An 18,385-nucleotide genomic window follows, 5' to 3' on the forward strand; every position below is an offset into this window, starting at 1 on the left:
GTTTGTGGGTGGATGGGTGGGTAAGTGTAAAGGATCGCGGGTAACAGTCGCTCCCATCCACAGAGCGCCTGTGCGGCCCCGGGCGCCAGATACCCGGACACAGCAACACCACGTGGCCGGCCCGGTGCCACGTGACCGGCTCTGCGGAAGGCGCCGGAGTCCGCCGCCGTCCCACCATGCACCGCTCCACTCCCGCTCGAGAGGGGAAATCGCTCCTGATTTCCGGCCTCCGTTCGGTCGCAGAGGTCAGTTGCCCTAACGACCGGCTCTCCCCCCGCCTCTAAGTTACGTCACTTCTCCCCACGCCCGCCGCGGTAATTAACGCGCCTGCGCAGAATAAAACCCAACGGGAGCCGGCCCCTTCCGCGCAGGCGTCGCGGCCGGAGGCGGGGCCGGGCAGCGCCGCGCTGCGCAGGCGCAGCCGTCGGTGGGTCGGCGTTCGGCCGCCTGAGAGGTGAGTCGTGGAGGGGGCTGCCCGGCGTTGTGCCGGTTGGGCTTGGGGTCCGCGGCTCGGAGCTCTCGCGGTTCCGGGGCCCGGGGGGAGAGGTTGGTTTGGGGCTGGGGTCGCCGCGGTCAAGCTGGCTGCTGTGAGTGGGCGGCGCGAAGGGGAAACTGAGGAAGGGTGGCGTCGGGCAGGCCCTCGCCGGCGCTGCTCAACCTCCCCCGGACCCCAGGCCCGGGAAATGCTGCTTCGCAGGCCCGTGGGTGGACGGCGGGAGGGGAAAACGCCCCGCAAGCAGTGAGGGTGTCTTCTGCTGCCCAGAAACACAGTCCCTTTGAATGGGGACCCCGTTCGTGGGGCGCAGGTCGGGGTCCTGTCCCAGAGCCGCCGCTCCCCACCTGGCCAGCCTCTTGGCTTCCCGGAGCCTCAGTTTCCCCCGCTGTAAAACGGGCGTCGTCACGGTCCTTGCCAGATTGAGTGGGGTGGGAGGTGGGGGTCTTGGGAAGATTAAAGCGGCAGGGCCCCCCGCAAAGTGAGAGCTTAACAGCGGCTGTTAGGTCTTTCACAGCTCGGGTCTTCTGTCGGTTGTGCTAGAGGTGGGGAGGAGCTGGGGCTGAGGACCAGCTCCACCTCCTCTCACTGGCTGTGTGAGCTGGGGCAGATCGCGTCCCTCTCTGAGCAGCGCTTTCCTTCTAAAACAGGGACCCTAGAAGAACGTGCTTCCTAGGTTCTCTGTGAAGTTAAATAAGCAGAACATTCTCTGCTCAGTTCCTTGTGCTTGTTAAGAGTTTACTAGAGAGTGGCTGGTTTATTAGGTGTCAGAAAACGTGCAGGCTGCATCCCGTAGGATTTCCTTTGGTTTTCTATCTCTGATTGGTCTGTCTGCTTTTCTTCTCCCCAGACCAGTGGATTTTATCGCCCTGGGGGACACAGGGTAATGTCTGGGGGTCATTCGTTGTGGCCACGACTGGGTGTACTCCTGGCAGCAAGTGGGTGGGGGCCAGGGATGCTGCCTAACCGGGCAGTGCCCAGGACTTCCCCGCAGAGAACCGTCTGCAGTGTCCACAGTGGGGAAGTTAAACCTTCCTCTAGACCAGTGCTTCTTCACCGGCATGAGCTGCACACAAGGGGGTGGGGTATGGACTCAAGAAAACGTGCAGGTTTTGTGGGGAGAGGAAAGGGCACTTGGGAGTTTAGGAGGCTCTGGAGTCCCGACTGCTGGGCTCAAAATTCCTGGTTTGTGTCTTCTAAGCTGGGTGACCTCGGGTAGCACCCCCATCTTTCTGAACCTCAGTTTTTCCTTCTGCACAATGGGGTTTGTCATAAACAACCCAGGGGCTCGGCTGACTGTGAGCAGGGGGCCAAATCCAGCTGCAGCCTGTTCCTGTAAATGAAGTTTTGTGGGCGCAGTTCATCACAAAACCTGTGACTGCTTTTGCATAAAACCAAAGTTGAGTGGTTTCCACAAAAGCCCTGTGGCCCTTTTCAGAAGATGATCACTGACCCCCTCCATAAGTGATTGCATGCACTGCACTGAGCTCGGGGCCTGGAAAGTGCTCAGCACACCAAGGATTTCACCTGAGGTTTATAATTCAGTCTTTCAGGAAGGGTGAGCAACTGTAAACGGGGTCAAGCTCTGCCCCAGTTTGTGAGCTATAGTCTTAACTTTGAGCTTACATTTTCTTTTAAAGATTTTATTTATCTGACAGAGAGACAGCCAGAGAGGGAACACAAGCAGGGGGAGTGGGAGAGGGAGAAGCAGGCTTCCCACAGAACAGGGAGCCCAGTGCAGGGCTCGATCCCAGGACCCCGGGATCATGACCTGAGCCGAAGGCAGATGCTCAACGACTGAGCCACCCAGGCGCCCCAATTTTTTTTTTTTTTTTTATTTTACCAAGACCCAGTGCTAGTCCTTTTGGGAAATGCTCAGCAAGGGGGTTGAAGGAATAAAGGGAACTGTTGGTAGGTAGGCAAGACCCAAGGTTTGTTGTCTCTTCTGATCTTCCCAGAGAACTTGGTCGGGTGGCTCTCAATTTGACAGGGATCTAATGTTTTCCCAAGACCATATGGGTCAGACACTGCTGAGTGCTGCAGTTGAAAGGGAAGATGTCTGTCCAGTGCTCACAGTCTGGGTGAGGGCGGGAGACAGATGACAGTTTTAAAGCCTTCTGGGCTGCTGATAAGGCTGGTACTTGGACTTTGCCAAAAAATAACGGGCATCTAGCTCCGTCTGAGATATCTTTGCAGCTCAGTGTTGAAGGGAATTAAGGGTTTCCAGGTGGGTTGGAGGAAAGGTGAGCAGTTGTGTTTGAGCGGAGCCACTGAGAGTTTGGTGAAAGGCATCACATGCACACTCATGAAGTTTCAGGGAGCTTTTGATGGTTTTTAAGCATGCAGAGCATTCTGGCGGCATTTTAGAAGAAACAGGCTTTGATGGGGGTCGTGGGCTCAAGCCTCGGGACAGTCCTTGCTCAGACACCAAGGGCGGGCTAGGATGAGGGAGAGGACTAGAGCCCAGGCTTCGCACACCGCTGTTTGTGAGCAGAGGTCCGGGCTCAGGATGGAGGCAGGCAGCCCTCAGCAGCGGGCGCTCCACCGTCCGAGGTGGGTGAGAGGTCGCTCATTTTAGTGAGGCATGCCATTTTTTCCCTTTGACCAGTTCTGGGCAGGGAAATAAAAGAAGCAGAGGCTGTTTTTGTTTTTAAATGTGGAAACGAAAAGGTGGACTGAGAGCCGGGAGGGATTGTGAAGACCACCGGAGGAGCTGGCCCCAGGACCGCCTACTCCACCCTCACTAGGCTTGCCGAGCACCCTGTGCGGCTGGCACCTCGGTGGTGCTTTCTGAGAGCTCATAAAGCACTCACTGTTCAGAGAGTAGGCCTTCTCTGAGAATTTTGTCCAGCAGCCAAAACCCTACAAGTCGTGATTGTTCAGAAGGGTCCGGGTGCCTGGTAGGAGTCGAGGAAAAGTGCTGTCTTCGTGTTTTGTTGGGCCCAGCTTTGTGGAGAGCAGAAGGTGGTTCATCTCAAAAGCCATACGTGGAAGTAAGATTCACAAACTGTCTCGCAAAGAAGCAAGAGTTTCTGTGGACCACCTGTGTCAAATGCCTTGCTGGCTCCTTCTCACACCTTGGGGACATAGTCCTCGGCTGTGGACCCAGGCTCCCTCTGCTGCAGGGCTGAAGCCCAAAATGTGCAAACAGAAAGTTTCCAGAAAGTTTGCATCAAAGTTCTTGGGCCAGAAAAATCTGACTTGTACTGATTTAGAGCCTTTACTTTTCTCACTTGGAGTTTCAGTGGTTTTCAGCTGGGTGGTTTGGCCATGTCTGGGGACATCTGTGGCTGTTACCACTGTGGGGAGGGGCATTGAAGGGGTGTGGCCAGGGATGCTGCTGAACCCCTATAGTGCTCAGGACGCCCCCACAGAGAGTGACCTGCCTCCAATGTTAGGGCCAAGTGGGAGAGACCCTGCAGTGATTATTTGGAAAAATATTGAGTCTGGTCCCTGCTCACGCTGGACACCAGAGTAAATCCCCCGGGGTCAGAGGGTACAAACCAGGGCGACCCCAACGTCTGTGAGTCACCCCCTCTCTCCCTCTGACACAGTGTGTATATTTCAACGTGCAGCATCCCAGGACCTCAGGAGTCAGATGGTTACAGAGCACAGTCTCCTGGGGGTCAGTGAAACCCCCTGACTCAGGGGTCTCACCCGGGGGGAAGATTCTGCCCCTTGCTTCAGGGCACACTGGACAGAGACCAGGGATGCGGTTACCACTCTGCACGCACAGGGTAGGTCCCGCCCCCGCCACCAGCAAAGAATGATCCAGCCGCTGATGTTGGTGGCACCAAGGTAGAGAAACTCTACGTTAAGTCACGAATTCTTGTAACAGCTGGTAAGGACACCGCTGTTACCCCATTTTATAGAAGAGAAAAATGAGGGTATTGGCTGCGACTCTCTGAGATGGGACAAAGAGCATTCTTTAGCTTAGGGTGGGGAAGGTGACGTGGAACCGGCCTCAGGCAAAGATGGCTGGCCCTAAGACATGACTCCAGGCTCTTGTCCACCCAGGCAAATCTGGCCTCTCATCACTATGCCAGGCCCAGGGCAGGCTCCAGGGGACTCTGATTTATTGACAGTGAACTGCATTGGAGGGGCTGGCATTTGAGAGAAGACCAAGCAACAGATCAGGAGAAGCCCAGGAAGCAGGCAGTGAGAGCTTATGCTGGGGAAATCAGGCCAGAGTGCCTCAAGTCCTTTGGGGGCAGGGGATCCTCATGTGCAAATGCCCTGAGGCTCCAAGATCTGGGGGCATGGGAAGGACTGGAAGTTTGCCAGAAAGGAGCGTGACCTGGTCTTTAGTTTTTTGAACCCTTGCCTCCATGAACCTCAGTAGTTTCATACACTCCCCTCCCCCCATCTTCACCACTCAGACCAGGAGGGCAGGAAACGTCTGCTAAAGACCAGACTTCCTTTCTCAGTCCACTCTTAAGTGAGCACACATCACCATCAAGACCTGCATTCATTCCCTGGGAGAGAAGACCAAGCCCTGTCCTCCCGTACACACATATGCATACACAAAGCCCAGTGTGAGTGACCCATGGCGGGGGAGGGGAAGGGAACCAGGCTCAGAAGTGGTGCCTGGAACCCGTAGGTGGGGTGTAGGCACTTACATGACTTAAGAAGGCAAGATTCATTGTCCACAGGCAGCTGCCCAGACGTGACCCTCAAGGCCTAATTTAGAACACAACATACAAAGGGTCCTGGGACTGCACATCTGAAGGGGAGGACCTCAGACTTCGAAAACAAAAGAAAACAAAACTTTTCCTAATTCTAATTAGAAATTTGAATTCTAATTTCTTTTTTTTAAGATTTTATTTATTTGAGAGAGAGAGAGAGCACGAGAGGGGGCAGGGTCAGAGGGAGAAGCAGACTCCCCACTGAGCAGGGAGCCCAATGCAATGTGGGACTCGATCCTGGGACTCCAGGATCATGACCTGAGCCGAAGGCAGATGATTAACCAACTGAGCCACCCAGGCGCCTAATTATAATTTCTAATAAGATATACATAACAAAATTTACTGTCATAACCATCTCTAAGTGCACAGCTCAGCGGCATGAAGCACACTCACCCTGTCCTGCGACCACCCCCACCCTCCAGAACTTTCCATCTCCGCACATGGAGACTCTGTCCCCGCGAAGCACGGACTCCCCACCCCACCCTCCGTCTCCAGAATGTTCCATCTCCCCACACGGAGACTCTGTCCCCATGAAGCACGGACTCCCCACCCCCTGCCCCAGCCCCGGCTCCCACCCTCTCCTCTCTGTGTGGACGGGACCCCTCTGGGGACCTCCTGGGAGTGGGGTCCTGCGGGATGTGTCCTTCTGGGTCTGGCTCCTCTCACTGAGCCCACTGTCCTCAGCGTCCCTGCACGTCGTGGCAGGTGTCAGGGTCCCTTCCTTTCTAAGGCTGGAGCGTGTTCCCGCGTGGGGACGGACTGCACCATGTTTATTCATTCATCCATGGACGGACGCTGGTGTCGTGTCTGCCCGTCAGCTGCTGTAAATAATGCCGCTGCCGAAACAGATATCTAAAATGGGAACAGTTTGACATTTTAGTCTGTTCTCCTAGGTTTGTGGTCAGCAGGCTGACTGGTTTACTCTCTATACCCTCTCAGCTGGGGACCAGGACTCCTTTTGGAGTTTTGCTTCCCCCAAAACAAGTGGGTTGTGGTGGTTGATCTCTGTGGGCCCCTCTATTGCCCCTAAGGTCCGCTGGTCTGGGACTGGCCATTCGTCCTCCGGGCACCGGCCCATCCTGATCCCAGACCTTCCAGTTCTAGGGAGGCTCTCCGGCCAAAGGCACTTGCTAGATAAAGGGGCTTTGTGTCCAGAAATGGGAAGCTCCTTACCATTCTCAAAGAGCTTTAATTACTTCGCCTGCTTTACGGAACACAGGTGTTTTAAGTTTCTCCCTTATTTAAGATTGAAGTATAATTCACATGCCTTAGAATTCAGTGGATTTTGGTATATTCACACTGCTGTGTAACCGACACCTTTCTCTAAGTCTAGAACATTCCATCACCCCAAAAAGAAACTCTGTACCCATCAGCTATCATTCCCCACCTTTACCCCAGCCCCCCAGCCCCCACAAGCCCCCTTCCCGTCCGTGGATGAACCTGTTCCGGACATGTCCCACATCCCGGTGGAATCACACCCCGTGTGGCCTTCTGTGTCTGGTTCCCTCACTTTAAGAAGCAGCTGTCGATGGACGTAGATTCCCGTGAACCAGAGACCGAGCTCTGCATACGGCCAGCACCGAGTGTCTTGACTGCCCTTGCCCAGTGGCGGTGACCCCGCCCCGTACTGACCCCATCTCAGGGTGGAGAGCCTGGGGCTGCATGACGGACTCTTCCCGACTTCGTTTAACCATCGTGGCTGGTAACAGGTTCATGAGAATGTGGTCAGGAGGCCTGCTGCTCGTTTTCTATGGGGCACAGGCTGTTCACCCCACTGGAGGAGTTTTCGGGAGACCGAGGTGCTTCCTGCTGCAGGTTCCGGCTGTGCAGGTGGACCTGAGCAGCCTTGGGCCAGCTGCTTCTCCCAGACCCCCACGCCAACCTGTTGCCTCTGTCAGCGGGAGCAGCCGTGGAGGTCACGGTGTGGAGGGGGATGAGACGGTGTTGTGACATGCCTGATCCATCATGGACCCTCAGGTGGCAGACCCCCCTCACCTCCGGAATGTTCCAGACCAGGGCTCTCCTCTGGGCACTGCTGACGCTGGAGCCGGATAGTTCTCCATTGTGTGGGCATCCCTCAGCCGGGGGCTGAGCAGCAGGTCCACCCAATGCCAGGAGCACCACAGACGTACCCAGACATGGCCCAGAGCCCCTGAGGCCGGATCACTCCTGGCCTGGGAGGGACCCAGAGAAGGCCCTCGGACGGCCTGGAAAGGGCTCGGTGCCTCTGGGGCCTTTTGGTCTACTCTGGGCCCCTCCGCTCCTGCCCCCCCCCCCCCACGATACTTGTCCAACCCCCTCATGTCCCTTGGGGGTATCAGGACCTGGAGAACCGTCAGTTTGTTTTCTCAGTCTGAGTGGAGAAGCAGGTGGGACTGGGGTCTGGCTTGTGCTTAGCTAAAACTTGGGGTTCGTAGACCTGCAGGACTAGCACTTGCAGGCTGGCCCTCTGCATCCCTGGGAGTCCCTGTGTGCCACTGAATCTGAAGGGGTGGTGACGGCCAAGGCCACGTGGCCTTCTTTAGCGTAAGGAGGCAGGATGGCTGGGAACACTCCACCTGCCCGAGGGAGCCTCAGTGTCTATCTGTGAAATGGGGTCATAATCGCCCTCACTTGTGCTTAAAGTGGCTTCCTTGGGGCTGGGGCTGGCGCAGGCCTGGTGAGCCAGGCCCAGCAGTCCGGGGGTGCTGTCTGAGCAGCACCCATGCCCCCCATCTGTGCTTCTCACGCCCTTGGCTTGGGTCCGCAGATCAGGAAAACCCCAGGGCGTTGTCTCTTCCTGTCTCAAGATGGATAACAAGAAGCGCCTGGCCTACGCCATCATCCGGTTCCTGCACGACCAGCTCCGGCATGGGGGGCTCTCATCCGACGCCCAGGAGAGCTTGGAAGGTACCTGTGGGCCCACTGCCCTCCCTCCTTCCTGCCACATGTAGCCAGCCCCCGTCACCTCGGGCCCAGCATCCTGCAGGTGTTCTGGTCATCTCCCCATCTTTCGTCGAGGGGCAGTTCCGGAACCTTCTCCACCACTGCACGTGTGCAACTCCACTGAGGAGAGGGGAAAGGCTCTCTCTTCAAAGAGGGAGGGGCAGCCACGGCCGCTGGAACCTGCACGGGGCTGGGTGGGCGAGGAGCCCAGGCGGACCCCGCCACCAGCGCCTTGGCATCCAGCTGCTTCAGTTCGCAGTGACACGGTGGGAGGTGGCGTTTCGGCAGCAGGTGCCAGGCCGTTGACCCGGGCTTCTCAGGGGAGGGACTCCCTCTGAGCCCCAAAGTCCTGAAGTCTGGGCTGCGTTCAGAAGAAAATGCCTTTGTCTCCCCCCCAGTTGCGATCCAGTGCCTGGAGACTGCTTTTGGGGTGACTGTTGAAGACCGCGACCTCGCTCTCCCTCAGACTCTCCCGGAGATATTTGAAGGAGCTGCTGCGGGCAAGGTGAGTCTCTGGGCTTCCCAGAACAGAAGGCACAGCACGAGTGGCCGAGGGCTGCGGAGCACCTGTGTGGGGCCTGCGCTCCCTCCCGGGCTGCGCGCCGTGGAGCGTGGTTCCCGGTTTGCAGACAGGGAAGTGGGGGGCTCGGCCCCGGCCACCCTGGCCTGAGGTCCTCCCCGTTGGAGCTCAGCTGCCCTCTGGAGCGGCCCTGGAGCAGGAGGAAAGCGGTAGGGTTGCCCGCTGCCCCTTAAACAGCTCGTCTTTGCCTTGGGGCCAGGAAGTGCTGCAGGACCTGAGAGGCCCCGAGCAAACTCCACCTTCAGAGGAGGACTCGGCTGAGGCAGAGCGCCTCAAAACTGAAGGTGAGGCAAGACCGTCTGCATCCCCACCAGGCACCTCACCCGCCTGGACTGCCGGGGAGGGGGGCGGGGGGGGCTGGCCCGTAGGGATGTGGCAGCGGCGGGGGGGGGGGGGTTTTGCTGTGAAGCTGCGCACAGCACACAGGTGCGAGGATGTGCCGCGAGCGGAGCCCCACGTGCAGCCCGTGGGAACGTGGCCGGGGCAGTTGCCGTGGAAGGCATCCTGACAGCTCCCAGGTGGTCACATGTGGGCTCGTGGCCCAGCCGCTCCCCTCCCAGGTGTGGGCCCAGGAGAGATGCAGGCGTGTGTCCACGGAAGCCAAAAGGTAGAACAGCCCAAATGTCCCTAAAGTGGCAAAAAGGATAAACAAAATGTGACCTATCCGTATTCTGGAGCGTCCCTCGGCTGCGAGCAGGAGCCAGGCGCCCACATGCGCAGCCCCAGGGACGGACCCCGAGCCCACGACGCTCAGGGAGGGACCCGGACACGGAAGGCCACACGGGGTGTGAGTCCACGTGGGTGACACGTCCAGAACAGGCTCATCCGCGGACGGGAAGGGGGCTCGTGGGGGCGGGGGGCTGGGGAGAAGGTGGGGAGTGACCATTGATGGGGGCGGGGACGCTCAGGGAGGGACCCGGACACGGAAGGCCATGTGGGGTGTGAGTCCACATGGGTGACATGTCCAGAACAGGCTTGTCCACGGACACAGAAATGAGTTAGTGTGTGTCAGAGGTTGGGGAGGGGGTGGGGGATAACTGCTGATAGGGTCAGTGCTTCTTTTTGGGGAGATGGAATGTTCTGGCATTAGATCGTGGTGATAGACACCTATGAATATTTAAAAACTGCTGGATTATTTGAAGTAGATTTCATGAAACTTGGTTACTTCCGAAAGAAGGAGCAAAAATGACAGTATTAGAGATTTGTGTCTCCAAGTGTCCCAACTGAAGCAGTGACAGTCATCAGAGTGTGGCTCAGGCCAGAACCCACAAGATGCCGGACGCAAACCACATCCTCCTTCATGTACACCCCACCCCCGAGCCTACATCTGAGTGTTGCAACCTGCCCCCCAAAGTCTCCTCACATCTTCAGAGAACACCCCAGGAGAGCCGGGCCTGACTGACGCCTCGGGCCTGACGGGAACAGCGGGGCGTACGCTCTTCTTCCTCTCTCTTCAGGAAACGAGCAGATGAAAGTAGAGAACTTTGAAGCTGCTGTGCACTTCTACGGGAAGGCCATCGAGCTGAACCCGGCCAACGCCGTCTATTTCTGTAACAGGTACTGGCTGGCGCACACGGGGGAATTGTTTGTACTGTCACTTGGGGGTTGTTCAGCCAGAGCCCCAGATCGGCGGCAGGCGGCCAGCTTGGTGTCCGCAGGAGCTGAGCGTGGCATTAGAATTAAAATCGGGGCCGCGTTCTGCACGGATGCTGCGGCAGGGAAAGAAGCCAGACCACAGGTGATGTTCCACGCCCACGTTCACAGTGGCTCAGCTGCTGGCCGCGAGGGGCCGCATCCGGCTGGTCCTTTTAGAGGGAGAGCTGCCTCCGCTCTCCCGCGGCCTCCCAGGACGGGCCGTTGTGCTGACGAGAGGGACTGAGTGGGACGTGGGACGCAGGGTGGCCCCGGGACCCAGCGGTGGATACTGGGGAAGGGGGTGCCGCACGTCATCCACGCTGACGCCAGGCTAGAACTGCTTGTCGTTTTGGTTTCTTTATTTTGGCTCTCTGGGGCAGTAACACAAACAGATTGACAGGAAGGTCGCACACATAGTCCCGAGAATCCCCTACACCCTCCACCAGCCCAGCCGCTCAGTGTTTCCTATCAGATGCCTTTTTGCACTTCAAAACCTGGGAGAAACGCAAAGTGCAATATTAAAACCTGAAACTGTCCAAAAACCCATCTCGCATGGGAGGAGACCCTTGAGAGCTTGGACAGGGGTCTCGTGGATCGGTTACTGTCTAACCGATTTTTTTTTTTTTTTTAAAGATTTTTATTTATTTATTCATGAGAGACAGAGAGAGAGGCAGAGGGAGAAGCAGGCTCCCAAGGAGCAGAGAGCCCGATGCGGGACTCAATCCCAGGACCCTGGGATCATGACCTGAGCCGAAGGCAGACGCCCAACCATCTGAGCCACCCAGGCGCCCCTGTCTAACCGATTTTATTCCCTGATGTAGAAGGGGGGCAGAGCCTGGGGGGCAGAGCCTGGGTGTTGAGCCCGTGGACTTGGGGTTCAGATCCTCGTCCCATCACAGCCAGGTGTCTGCAGCATCGTTGAGGCAAGCTGCTCTGCCTCCAGCCTCAGTTTCCCCAGAAGGCTGTCCCAGCCCCCAGCACAGGTGCTCTGCAGACAAAAGCCCTTGGCCTGTCCCCCCAACCCCGCTTGACACATGGGGAAGCCCAGGCTCCTCCCCAAAAGGCTCCTCCTCGGCAGCGAGTGAGCCCCGCAGCCCTGCCTGCCCTGCTTTGTTTCCCCAGGGCCGCGGCCTACAGCAAACTCGGGAACTACACTGGGGCCGTGCAGGACTGTGAGCGAGCCATCTGCATAGACCCGTCCTACAGCAAAGCCTACGGCAGGATGGGGTGAGTGCCCCGGGGGGACTGGGAGGGGCCACGCCGTCTCTACCTTCCTGGACTGCCCCACCCCCCACATCCGGCTGTTACCCCCTTTCCTATTCAGGGTGCTTCCCACACGCCCAGCCCCACTACCTGCCGGGTGTCCAGCAGTTTGCTTTAGTCCTGATCCTCTGCCTAGACAGAGTCAGGACTCGGCCCCACTCACATGTCCTAAATCTGGGCCTCCCCTCCTTCCGACCCAGCTGCTGTAAATCGGGTTCCCACCGCTCACTCTCCTGTGCCCCAGTGGTTTGTTGGAAATACACCTGTGTGTACCGGTTCATCGCAGAGGATGCAGACAAAGAGCTCCACAGGGCAGGGTCCAGGAGGGTCCCCGGGTAGGAGCTCTGTCTGGCCCCTTAGAGTGAGGTGTGATGCCTTCACCAATGGGGACATTCTCCACATCTCATTGTTCAGTTTACAGCCTGCTCTCCAGCCTTCTCCCCTCCCAGAGTTTTGGGGGTAACGAGGTCCCCCCTCAAATCCCAGATTTGGTCTTCCTGGCCACCAGCCCCATCCTGAGTCACCTCCTAGGCATAAACTCGGGTGTGATCAAAGGGGGTCATTATGAAAACCAGGAGATGCCTGTGATTTGGGCAGTTTCAGGTTTTAGAAGTTCTGTGCCAAGAACAGGACCAGCCACGTCCGACCACCCTGTTCTCTGCTCTGCACCCCTCCTCTGGGCCTTCAAACCTATCGTGTGGACTTGTGCCCTTGAATTCTTTTCATACACCCATCCTCTCAGCGCCCCCAGCCCTTGCGGGCCGTCCCCACCGTCCCCACCAGACGCTAGGCCACAGTGACCACTGGAGCAGTTTGGGAGTGGCGGGCAGCCTCCCAGGCCCCCTCCACGCGCTGGTGTCTCTCCCCCAGCCTCGCGCTCTCCAGTTTGAACAAGCACACCGAGGCCGTGGCCTATTACAAGAAGGCCTTGGAGCTGGATCCTGACAACGAGACCTACAAGTCGAACCTCAAGATAGCCGAGCTGAAGTTGAGAGAGACGCCCAGTCCTGTGAGCGGCCCCGGGGAAGGGAGCGGGTGGGAGCAGGGGAATGTGGGCCAGTTTTCTTACTGCCGTTTCCATAGGAAGGAACGGGTGAGGCAGGGGATGCAGGCCTAGGACAGGCTAGATGCGTCTTCTCAGCAGAGTCCGCGGCCCAGGGGCCGGCTTTCGCTGTCGGACACCTGGGTCTGGGGCGGTCAGGGCAGGGGGTGGTGGCCCTGAGTGTGAGAGCCTGATGGAGGAGGGCTGGGGGTGTGGGCCGTGGACTGGTGGCTGATGGTTCTCTGGGAATTTGTAACCCCTGAGGGCCCTCCAGGCTCTGCAGGGGCCCAGGATGTCAGAGCATCCCACGGTACTTTTCCTAAGTGGTCGGTGCCATGGCTCATGCCCTTGATGAAGCACCGTCTGGCCGCAAGGCCTGGCTGCTGGGTTGTGAGGACATCTGAGCCGTTGGCCTCTTAGGATCCCAGCCGCCCCGCTGTGGGATCTTCTGTCTCCGTTCTGGGGGCCAGCGCCATGGTCCTGTGACCACTCACCAGGGCTCTTCTCATCCCCACAGACAGGAGGCGTCGGCAGCTTTGACATCGCCGGCCTGCTCAACAACCCCAGCTTCATGAGCATGGTAACCTGCGCTCCCATCCCCATGAGGGCCACCTGTCGTGGGCCAGGGCTGCCCGGCCTGGGCATTGCTGACTCTGGGCCAGGCCATTCTCTAGGGGCCTGAGCGGGGCGCCGTGGGGGACAGAGAAGCAGCCCCAGCCCCCCCCCCCCGGGGCCCCCCCCCCCCCCCCCGTGTGACAACCACAGCCATCCGAGACACCGCCCCCTGTCCCGGGGCAACACCGCCCCAAGTGAGACCCACCCAGTGTTGAGCACAAAGGACCCTCGAGCCTCCCCCAGCCGACTAACCCAGGGAAACGGCCTGCCCTCCCCCCACTTGTTTTCCTCCTCCGCTGCGGAGACCCTGGCCACAGCAGAACCGCACCTGCTTCCCAAGGTTCGGGTGGATGCCCCTGAGGCGGAAGCACCACCTCCCGATGCTGAGACTTAAGGCCAGAAGCGCTAGCTCTGGGCAGGGCTGGTCCCCGCATGCGCTTGTCCCCGAGTGGTCTCACTGCACCTCAGGGTCCAGGGTCTCCACGCGTCAGGAAGAGAGAAATCCCCTCAGGGCAACAAGGGGCGTCTTGCCTCCTGCATCGGCAGAGGCCGCACTGAGTCTGCAGATGGGACGGCCGGCCGGGCCCCCAGGGACCAGAGCCGGCACAGGGCAGGGAGGGTTCAGCCTGGCAGTGCTCACACCTCTGACCTCCTGCGCCCGGGGTCGGCACGCAGGCTGGGTTTTGTAGTTAGCGCACAGCCCCCGCCATGCGCCTGTGGCGGCATCGGGGGGGTGGTCGGGGCAGACGCTGGCCCGTGAGCACCTCAGCTCCGGCGCCTCACGCAAGTTAGCCAGGCCCCCGTGAGCCACGCCAGGTGGGGCCCTCTCCCCGTCCCGCTCGGCCTCTTCCTGAAACGGGTCCTAAGGAGGGACAAGACCCAGACAGGATCCAAGTGGTAAAACGTGGGAGATGAGATGGCAGGGAAAGCCGTCGGCCAGGCCTGGTGTGCAGCCAGAAGATGGGTGCGGGCGCTCACGCGTCTGATGACGGATTCTCTTCTGCAGGCATCAAACCTCATGAACAATCCCCAAGTTCAGCAGCTGTAAGTGACAGCCGGCCTCCTTTGGGCCTTGTGGTTAGAATTTTGTTTTTTATTGTGATAAGATGCATGTAACATAAACTTACCCGTTTTAACCATTTTAGGGTTTACAGTGCAGTGGTATTAAGTACATTCATTTGCATAGCAGTCACCACTGTCTAATTCCAGAACATTCCATCACCCCAAAAAGAGTCCCCATCCCCATTAGGGGCACTTTCTAGCCCCCCCTGGCCCCCGCAAGCCCCCTTCCCGTCCGCGGATGAGCCTGTTCTAGATGTGTCACCCACGTGGACTTAACACCCCACGTCGCCTTCTGTGTCTGGTTCCCTCCCTGAGTGTTGTGGGCTCAGGTCTGGGTCTATGCCCAGGAGCGGAATTGCTGGGTCACATGGTGATTCTGTTTAATTTACTGAAGAACTGCCAGGCTGTGGTCAAATCTTAAAGCACAGTTTCTCATCCACAGCACTGCTGAAGTCGGGGCAGGTCACTCTCGGGGGCATCCAGGCCGCCATGGGGGCAGGCCAGCAATTCCAGACACGGCCTCATGTACTCTGGTTGAAGACCCCTGTCTTTAAGCCAAAAACAGAGGCTGTTCCCAAGTGAGCTGGTGGAGTTCACAGCAGCCGCCATCAGAGAGAGGGGTGGGCTGGGGAGGCCCTGGGCCCCAGGGGGGCTCGTGTGGGTGAAGGGGCAGGGCCTGGCGGGAATGGGCGGGTTGGACTGTCTGTCACATTGTGGGCTCTCCTTGCAGCATGTCCGGGATGATTTCGGGTGGCCACAACCCCCTGGGGACTCCCGGCACCAGCCCCTCACAGAATGACCTGGCTAGTCTCATCCAGGCGTGAGTAGACCTGCCTAGTGGGGCTCGAGGGTGGGGTGGGGGCCCACCCATGAGCGTAGCAACGGAGGTGCTGTGTCCCTGGGCTCTCTGTTGGACCCTGCATCCTCCAGCGGGTAGTCGTGCTGCCTGTGGGGGTGCGCCCAGGAAGTGGCCAGGAGGATGCCCCGGGCCTCGCGGCTGAGCCTGGGCCTGTCTCTCCCGCAGCGGCCAGCAGTTCGCCCAGCAGATGCAGCAGCAAAATCCAGAGTTGATAGAACAGCTCCGAAGTCAGATCCGGAGTCGGACCCCCAGTGCCAGCAACGACGACCAGCAGGAGTGACCAGCCACGTGAGTCCCCGTGGGCCGTGGGTCCGTGAGGTTGGGAGGGCCTCCGTGGTGGGGCGTGTCGGGGATCATCAGGCCCCTTCCCAGGTGTTTCCACTCACACCCTGTTCCTTTCGGGCAGCCGTCTGTGGGTGGGCTTGTCACTCTGGCAGGTTTTGTATAGACGAGGGCTGAGCCCCCACGGCTCCCAGGCCACACTAGTGTGGAAAGTCTCCGGGCAGCCACAGCGGTGGCCAGCGAGGTCCCCGGGAGGGAGGCCGACAGGCCCGCCCCACCTCGCCTCGCGCCGCACGCTCGGGGTTCCCTGGGTGTGTGTTTGCTGGAAGCAGCTGTTAAGGAGGCAGGATTGCTGGCAAACAGAGTGGGGGTCCCTGGGGGGCCCCAGTGGCCGTGGCTGGATCAGCGTGCCACCCCCCAGGGCCCCTAAACTCATCCTGTGCCTGGGAGATGTGCTTCCTGGCACCGTGATTTTCCCACCCAGGAGACTTGGGCATCATTGTTCTCCTTTCTCCTTTGACCGTGATTTTCTGTTAAAGATTTCAAAGGACAGGGCATCTGGCTGACTCAGTCCATGGAGGGTGCGACTCTTGATCTTGGGGTTGTGAGTTCGAGCCCCGTGTTAGGTGTAAGATTACTAAAAAAAATAAACTTAAAAAAATAAATAGTTTTAAGAGTTTTAAAAGCCAAAAATAGGGGCGCCTGGGTGGCTCAGTCAGTTAAGCGGCTGCCTTCGGCTCAGGTCATGATCCCGGGGTCCTGGGATCGAGCCCCACGTCAGGCTCCCTGCTCAGTGGACAGTCTGCTTCTCCTTCTCTCTCTGCCTACTTGTGCTCTCTCTCTATCAAATAAATAAATAAAATCTTTAAAAATAAATAAAAGCCAAAAATATTGAGCAGCAGGAAAAACAACTTTGATCTCTTCACCTGCAGCAACAAATGTTAATTATTTGGGCACGTTCCCCCCCCCCCCAAAGCACTCCTAAAGAAAAAAAAAAAGAACAAAACCTAGTTGACATCAGTTTTGCATTTGTCATATGTCGTAACCTTCTCTGCAAAACACTTTTGCCAGCACTTGGTATCCTCGGCCCCAGAGCCTGCGGGGATGTTCTACGTCCGCGGTAATGTGGTGCTGTGGCCCCCGGGGCCGCCCCAGCCTGTGAACGAACGCGGCCGCCTGGCCAGCGACCTGACTCGCCACCCTCCTGTCTTCTCCCCCCAGCCCTCCCAGTGCCGCCAGCTTCTTCCCACCGACTGGAAGCCGTCTCGCATTTTGCTGTCTTCTCCCCTTGGACCACCCAAGAGAGAAAAAGAAACAGAAACTGGACCTGCATGTTAAGATGGATTTTTATTACTCCCTTCACCCTCCCCTCCCTGTTTGTAGTCTCCCACGGCCCCCAGACCCTTCTCGAAACAGAGCCAGCAAGCTGTGAACGCAGACCAGCACTGATCTCTCCCAGCCCCCTGAAAACCCAGTCACGGAAGTGTTTTCTAGACTGTTCCGGGGCGGGGGTCGTCCTAGGCCACTCTCCAGGAAGCAGCCCGTTTTGTGTCGAGCCATGTTGGGGACACCCATGGCTCCCAGAGCCCCTCTCTGCAGCGCCCGCGGTCTGTCTTCAGAGGAGACGTGAGAAGCCACTTGTAGGCCAACCTCGGCCTCCCCAGCCGCGCCCTGCTCGGGTGAGCTCACTGCCAGCACGGTCTGGGCACCAGTGGCCGCCATGCCCCTCGGACCGCGGGTTTTCGTGTGAGGAGCTCTTCAGACACATTTTCCTAAAGGACGATTTCCGTGACCTTGCGACCCGGTTGGGAGCAGGGGTGGGACCAACCTGGGGCGCACAGGACCAGGTACTGGGACTTTTCTTCCAGTCGAGCATTTTGATGGACACGTGTCTCATCTCTGATCCTCCTGTCCCAGTACTCATGACCGACAGACCCCAAGGGGCAGATCGTGACCTTTCAGCCTGTCTCCAGCCGGGAGTCCAGCCCACTGCCCTTCTGCCCGGCCGGCCTGTCTGGGTCCTTGGCAGGCTCTCCTGTCCTGTTGAGGGCTGGGGAGCCAGCAGGGGCCCCTGGTGCCACCAGAGCTGCTTCTGGGGAGCAGGCATGCCAGCCTGCCCAGGACACGAGGCCACTGTGGATGTGCCCATGGCCTCTACTCAGGCAGGATGGGCGAGGGGGGTCGGGTCTGTGGGCGCCAGCGTTGGCATCTGGATCGTGTGAGGTTCCCTGGTGGTCCGGGCCGTCTGCGAGGTAGACCCAGTACGTGTGTGTCGTAGGTAACTAGTAGGAAGACGGGCACTGCCAGCCACCCGCAGTCCGTCCCACGTCTGGCAAGATGTGTCCTAACGAGTGCTAGCCATGGTGACAAGAAAACGTGTGGGGAATAAATAGACATCACGACCTCTGTTCCGCTCTGCCTCCACCTCTCTCGCCACCCCGGCCCTCCTGCCCAAGCTTCCAGAAACCCCCAGCCTGGGGTTCCCGCCTCAGGCGTATGCCGGGTGTCGGTCATGTCGACGGCTGACACGACGCAGCTGGAAGCCATTCCCATGTCAGGGGTCGCGGATGATTCCAGAAACAGCAAACCTCTGGGCTGCTCCTGGAGTTTGTCTCTCCCACACCTTCGCTTCCCACCACACTCACTCCAGGGACCAGCCTGGACTCCTGGCCTCTCGGGCAGAGCCGTGAGGGTACCTCCACGCCCCCTGGGGTAGCCCGCAGGGCCACCTGCCGCGCTGAGGGACGTGGCGCAGGCAGCCTGCGTGTGAGGGCCGCCCGCTCCCCTACAGACGGGGAATCGATTCCCGGGGAGGGGGGAGCAGGCACGTGTGTCTCGTGGGGCGTGTGGGGTTCCTCAGCAGGCTCACCGGCAGTCCCGGTTCTGGGGACGTCTGTGGCCGTCGCGACCGCGTCCGGGGGTGAGGGGCCAGGGACGCGGCTCA

At 58.8% G+C, this 18,385-nt stretch overlaps 1 protein-coding gene across 1 annotated transcript; it reads left to right on the plus strand.

Annotated features, from left to right (window-relative positions):
* The first annotated feature begins 376 nt into the window (after positions 1–376).
* On the plus strand, positions 377–17,852 carry SGTA (small glutamine rich tetratricopeptide repeat containing alpha). The gene is made up of 12 exons (XM_034997501.1): positions 377–454; positions 7,928–8,067; positions 8,502–8,608; positions 8,883–8,967; positions 10,141–10,240; positions 11,441–11,545; positions 12,452–12,590; positions 13,141–13,203; positions 14,245–14,282; positions 15,031–15,120; positions 15,325–15,447; positions 16,663–17,852. The coding sequence occupies exons 2-11, from the start codon at positions 7,968–7,970 to the stop codon at positions 15,437–15,439; spliced, it is 942 nt and encodes a 313-aa protein (XP_034853392.1). The 5' UTR covers positions 377–454; positions 7,928–7,967; the 3' UTR covers positions 15,440–15,447; positions 16,663–17,852.
* The last annotated feature ends 533 nt before the right edge of the window (positions 17,853–18,385 follow it).

Source organism: Mirounga leonina, unplaced genomic scaffold (assembly GCF_011800145.1).
Source record: "Mirounga leonina isolate KUSES-001 unplaced genomic scaffold, KU_Mleo_1.0 Mir_94, whole genome shotgun sequence".
Taxonomy (NCBI): Eukaryota; Metazoa; Chordata; class Mammalia; order Carnivora; family Phocidae; genus Mirounga; species Mirounga leonina.

Coding starts and splice junctions, on each gene's coding strand:
- SGTA (XM_034997501.1), top strand. CDS start 7,968: ATGGATAACAAGAAGCGCCTGGCCTACGCCATCATCCGGTTCCTGCAC. Junction 10,241..11,440: donor GCCGTCTATTTCTGTAACAG/GTACTGGCTGGC, acceptor TTGTTTCCCCAG/GGCCGCGGCCTACAGCAAAC. Junction 13,204..14,244: donor ACCCCAGCTTCATGAGCATG/GTAACCTGCGCT, acceptor TCTCTTCTGCAG/GCATCAAACCTCATGAACAA.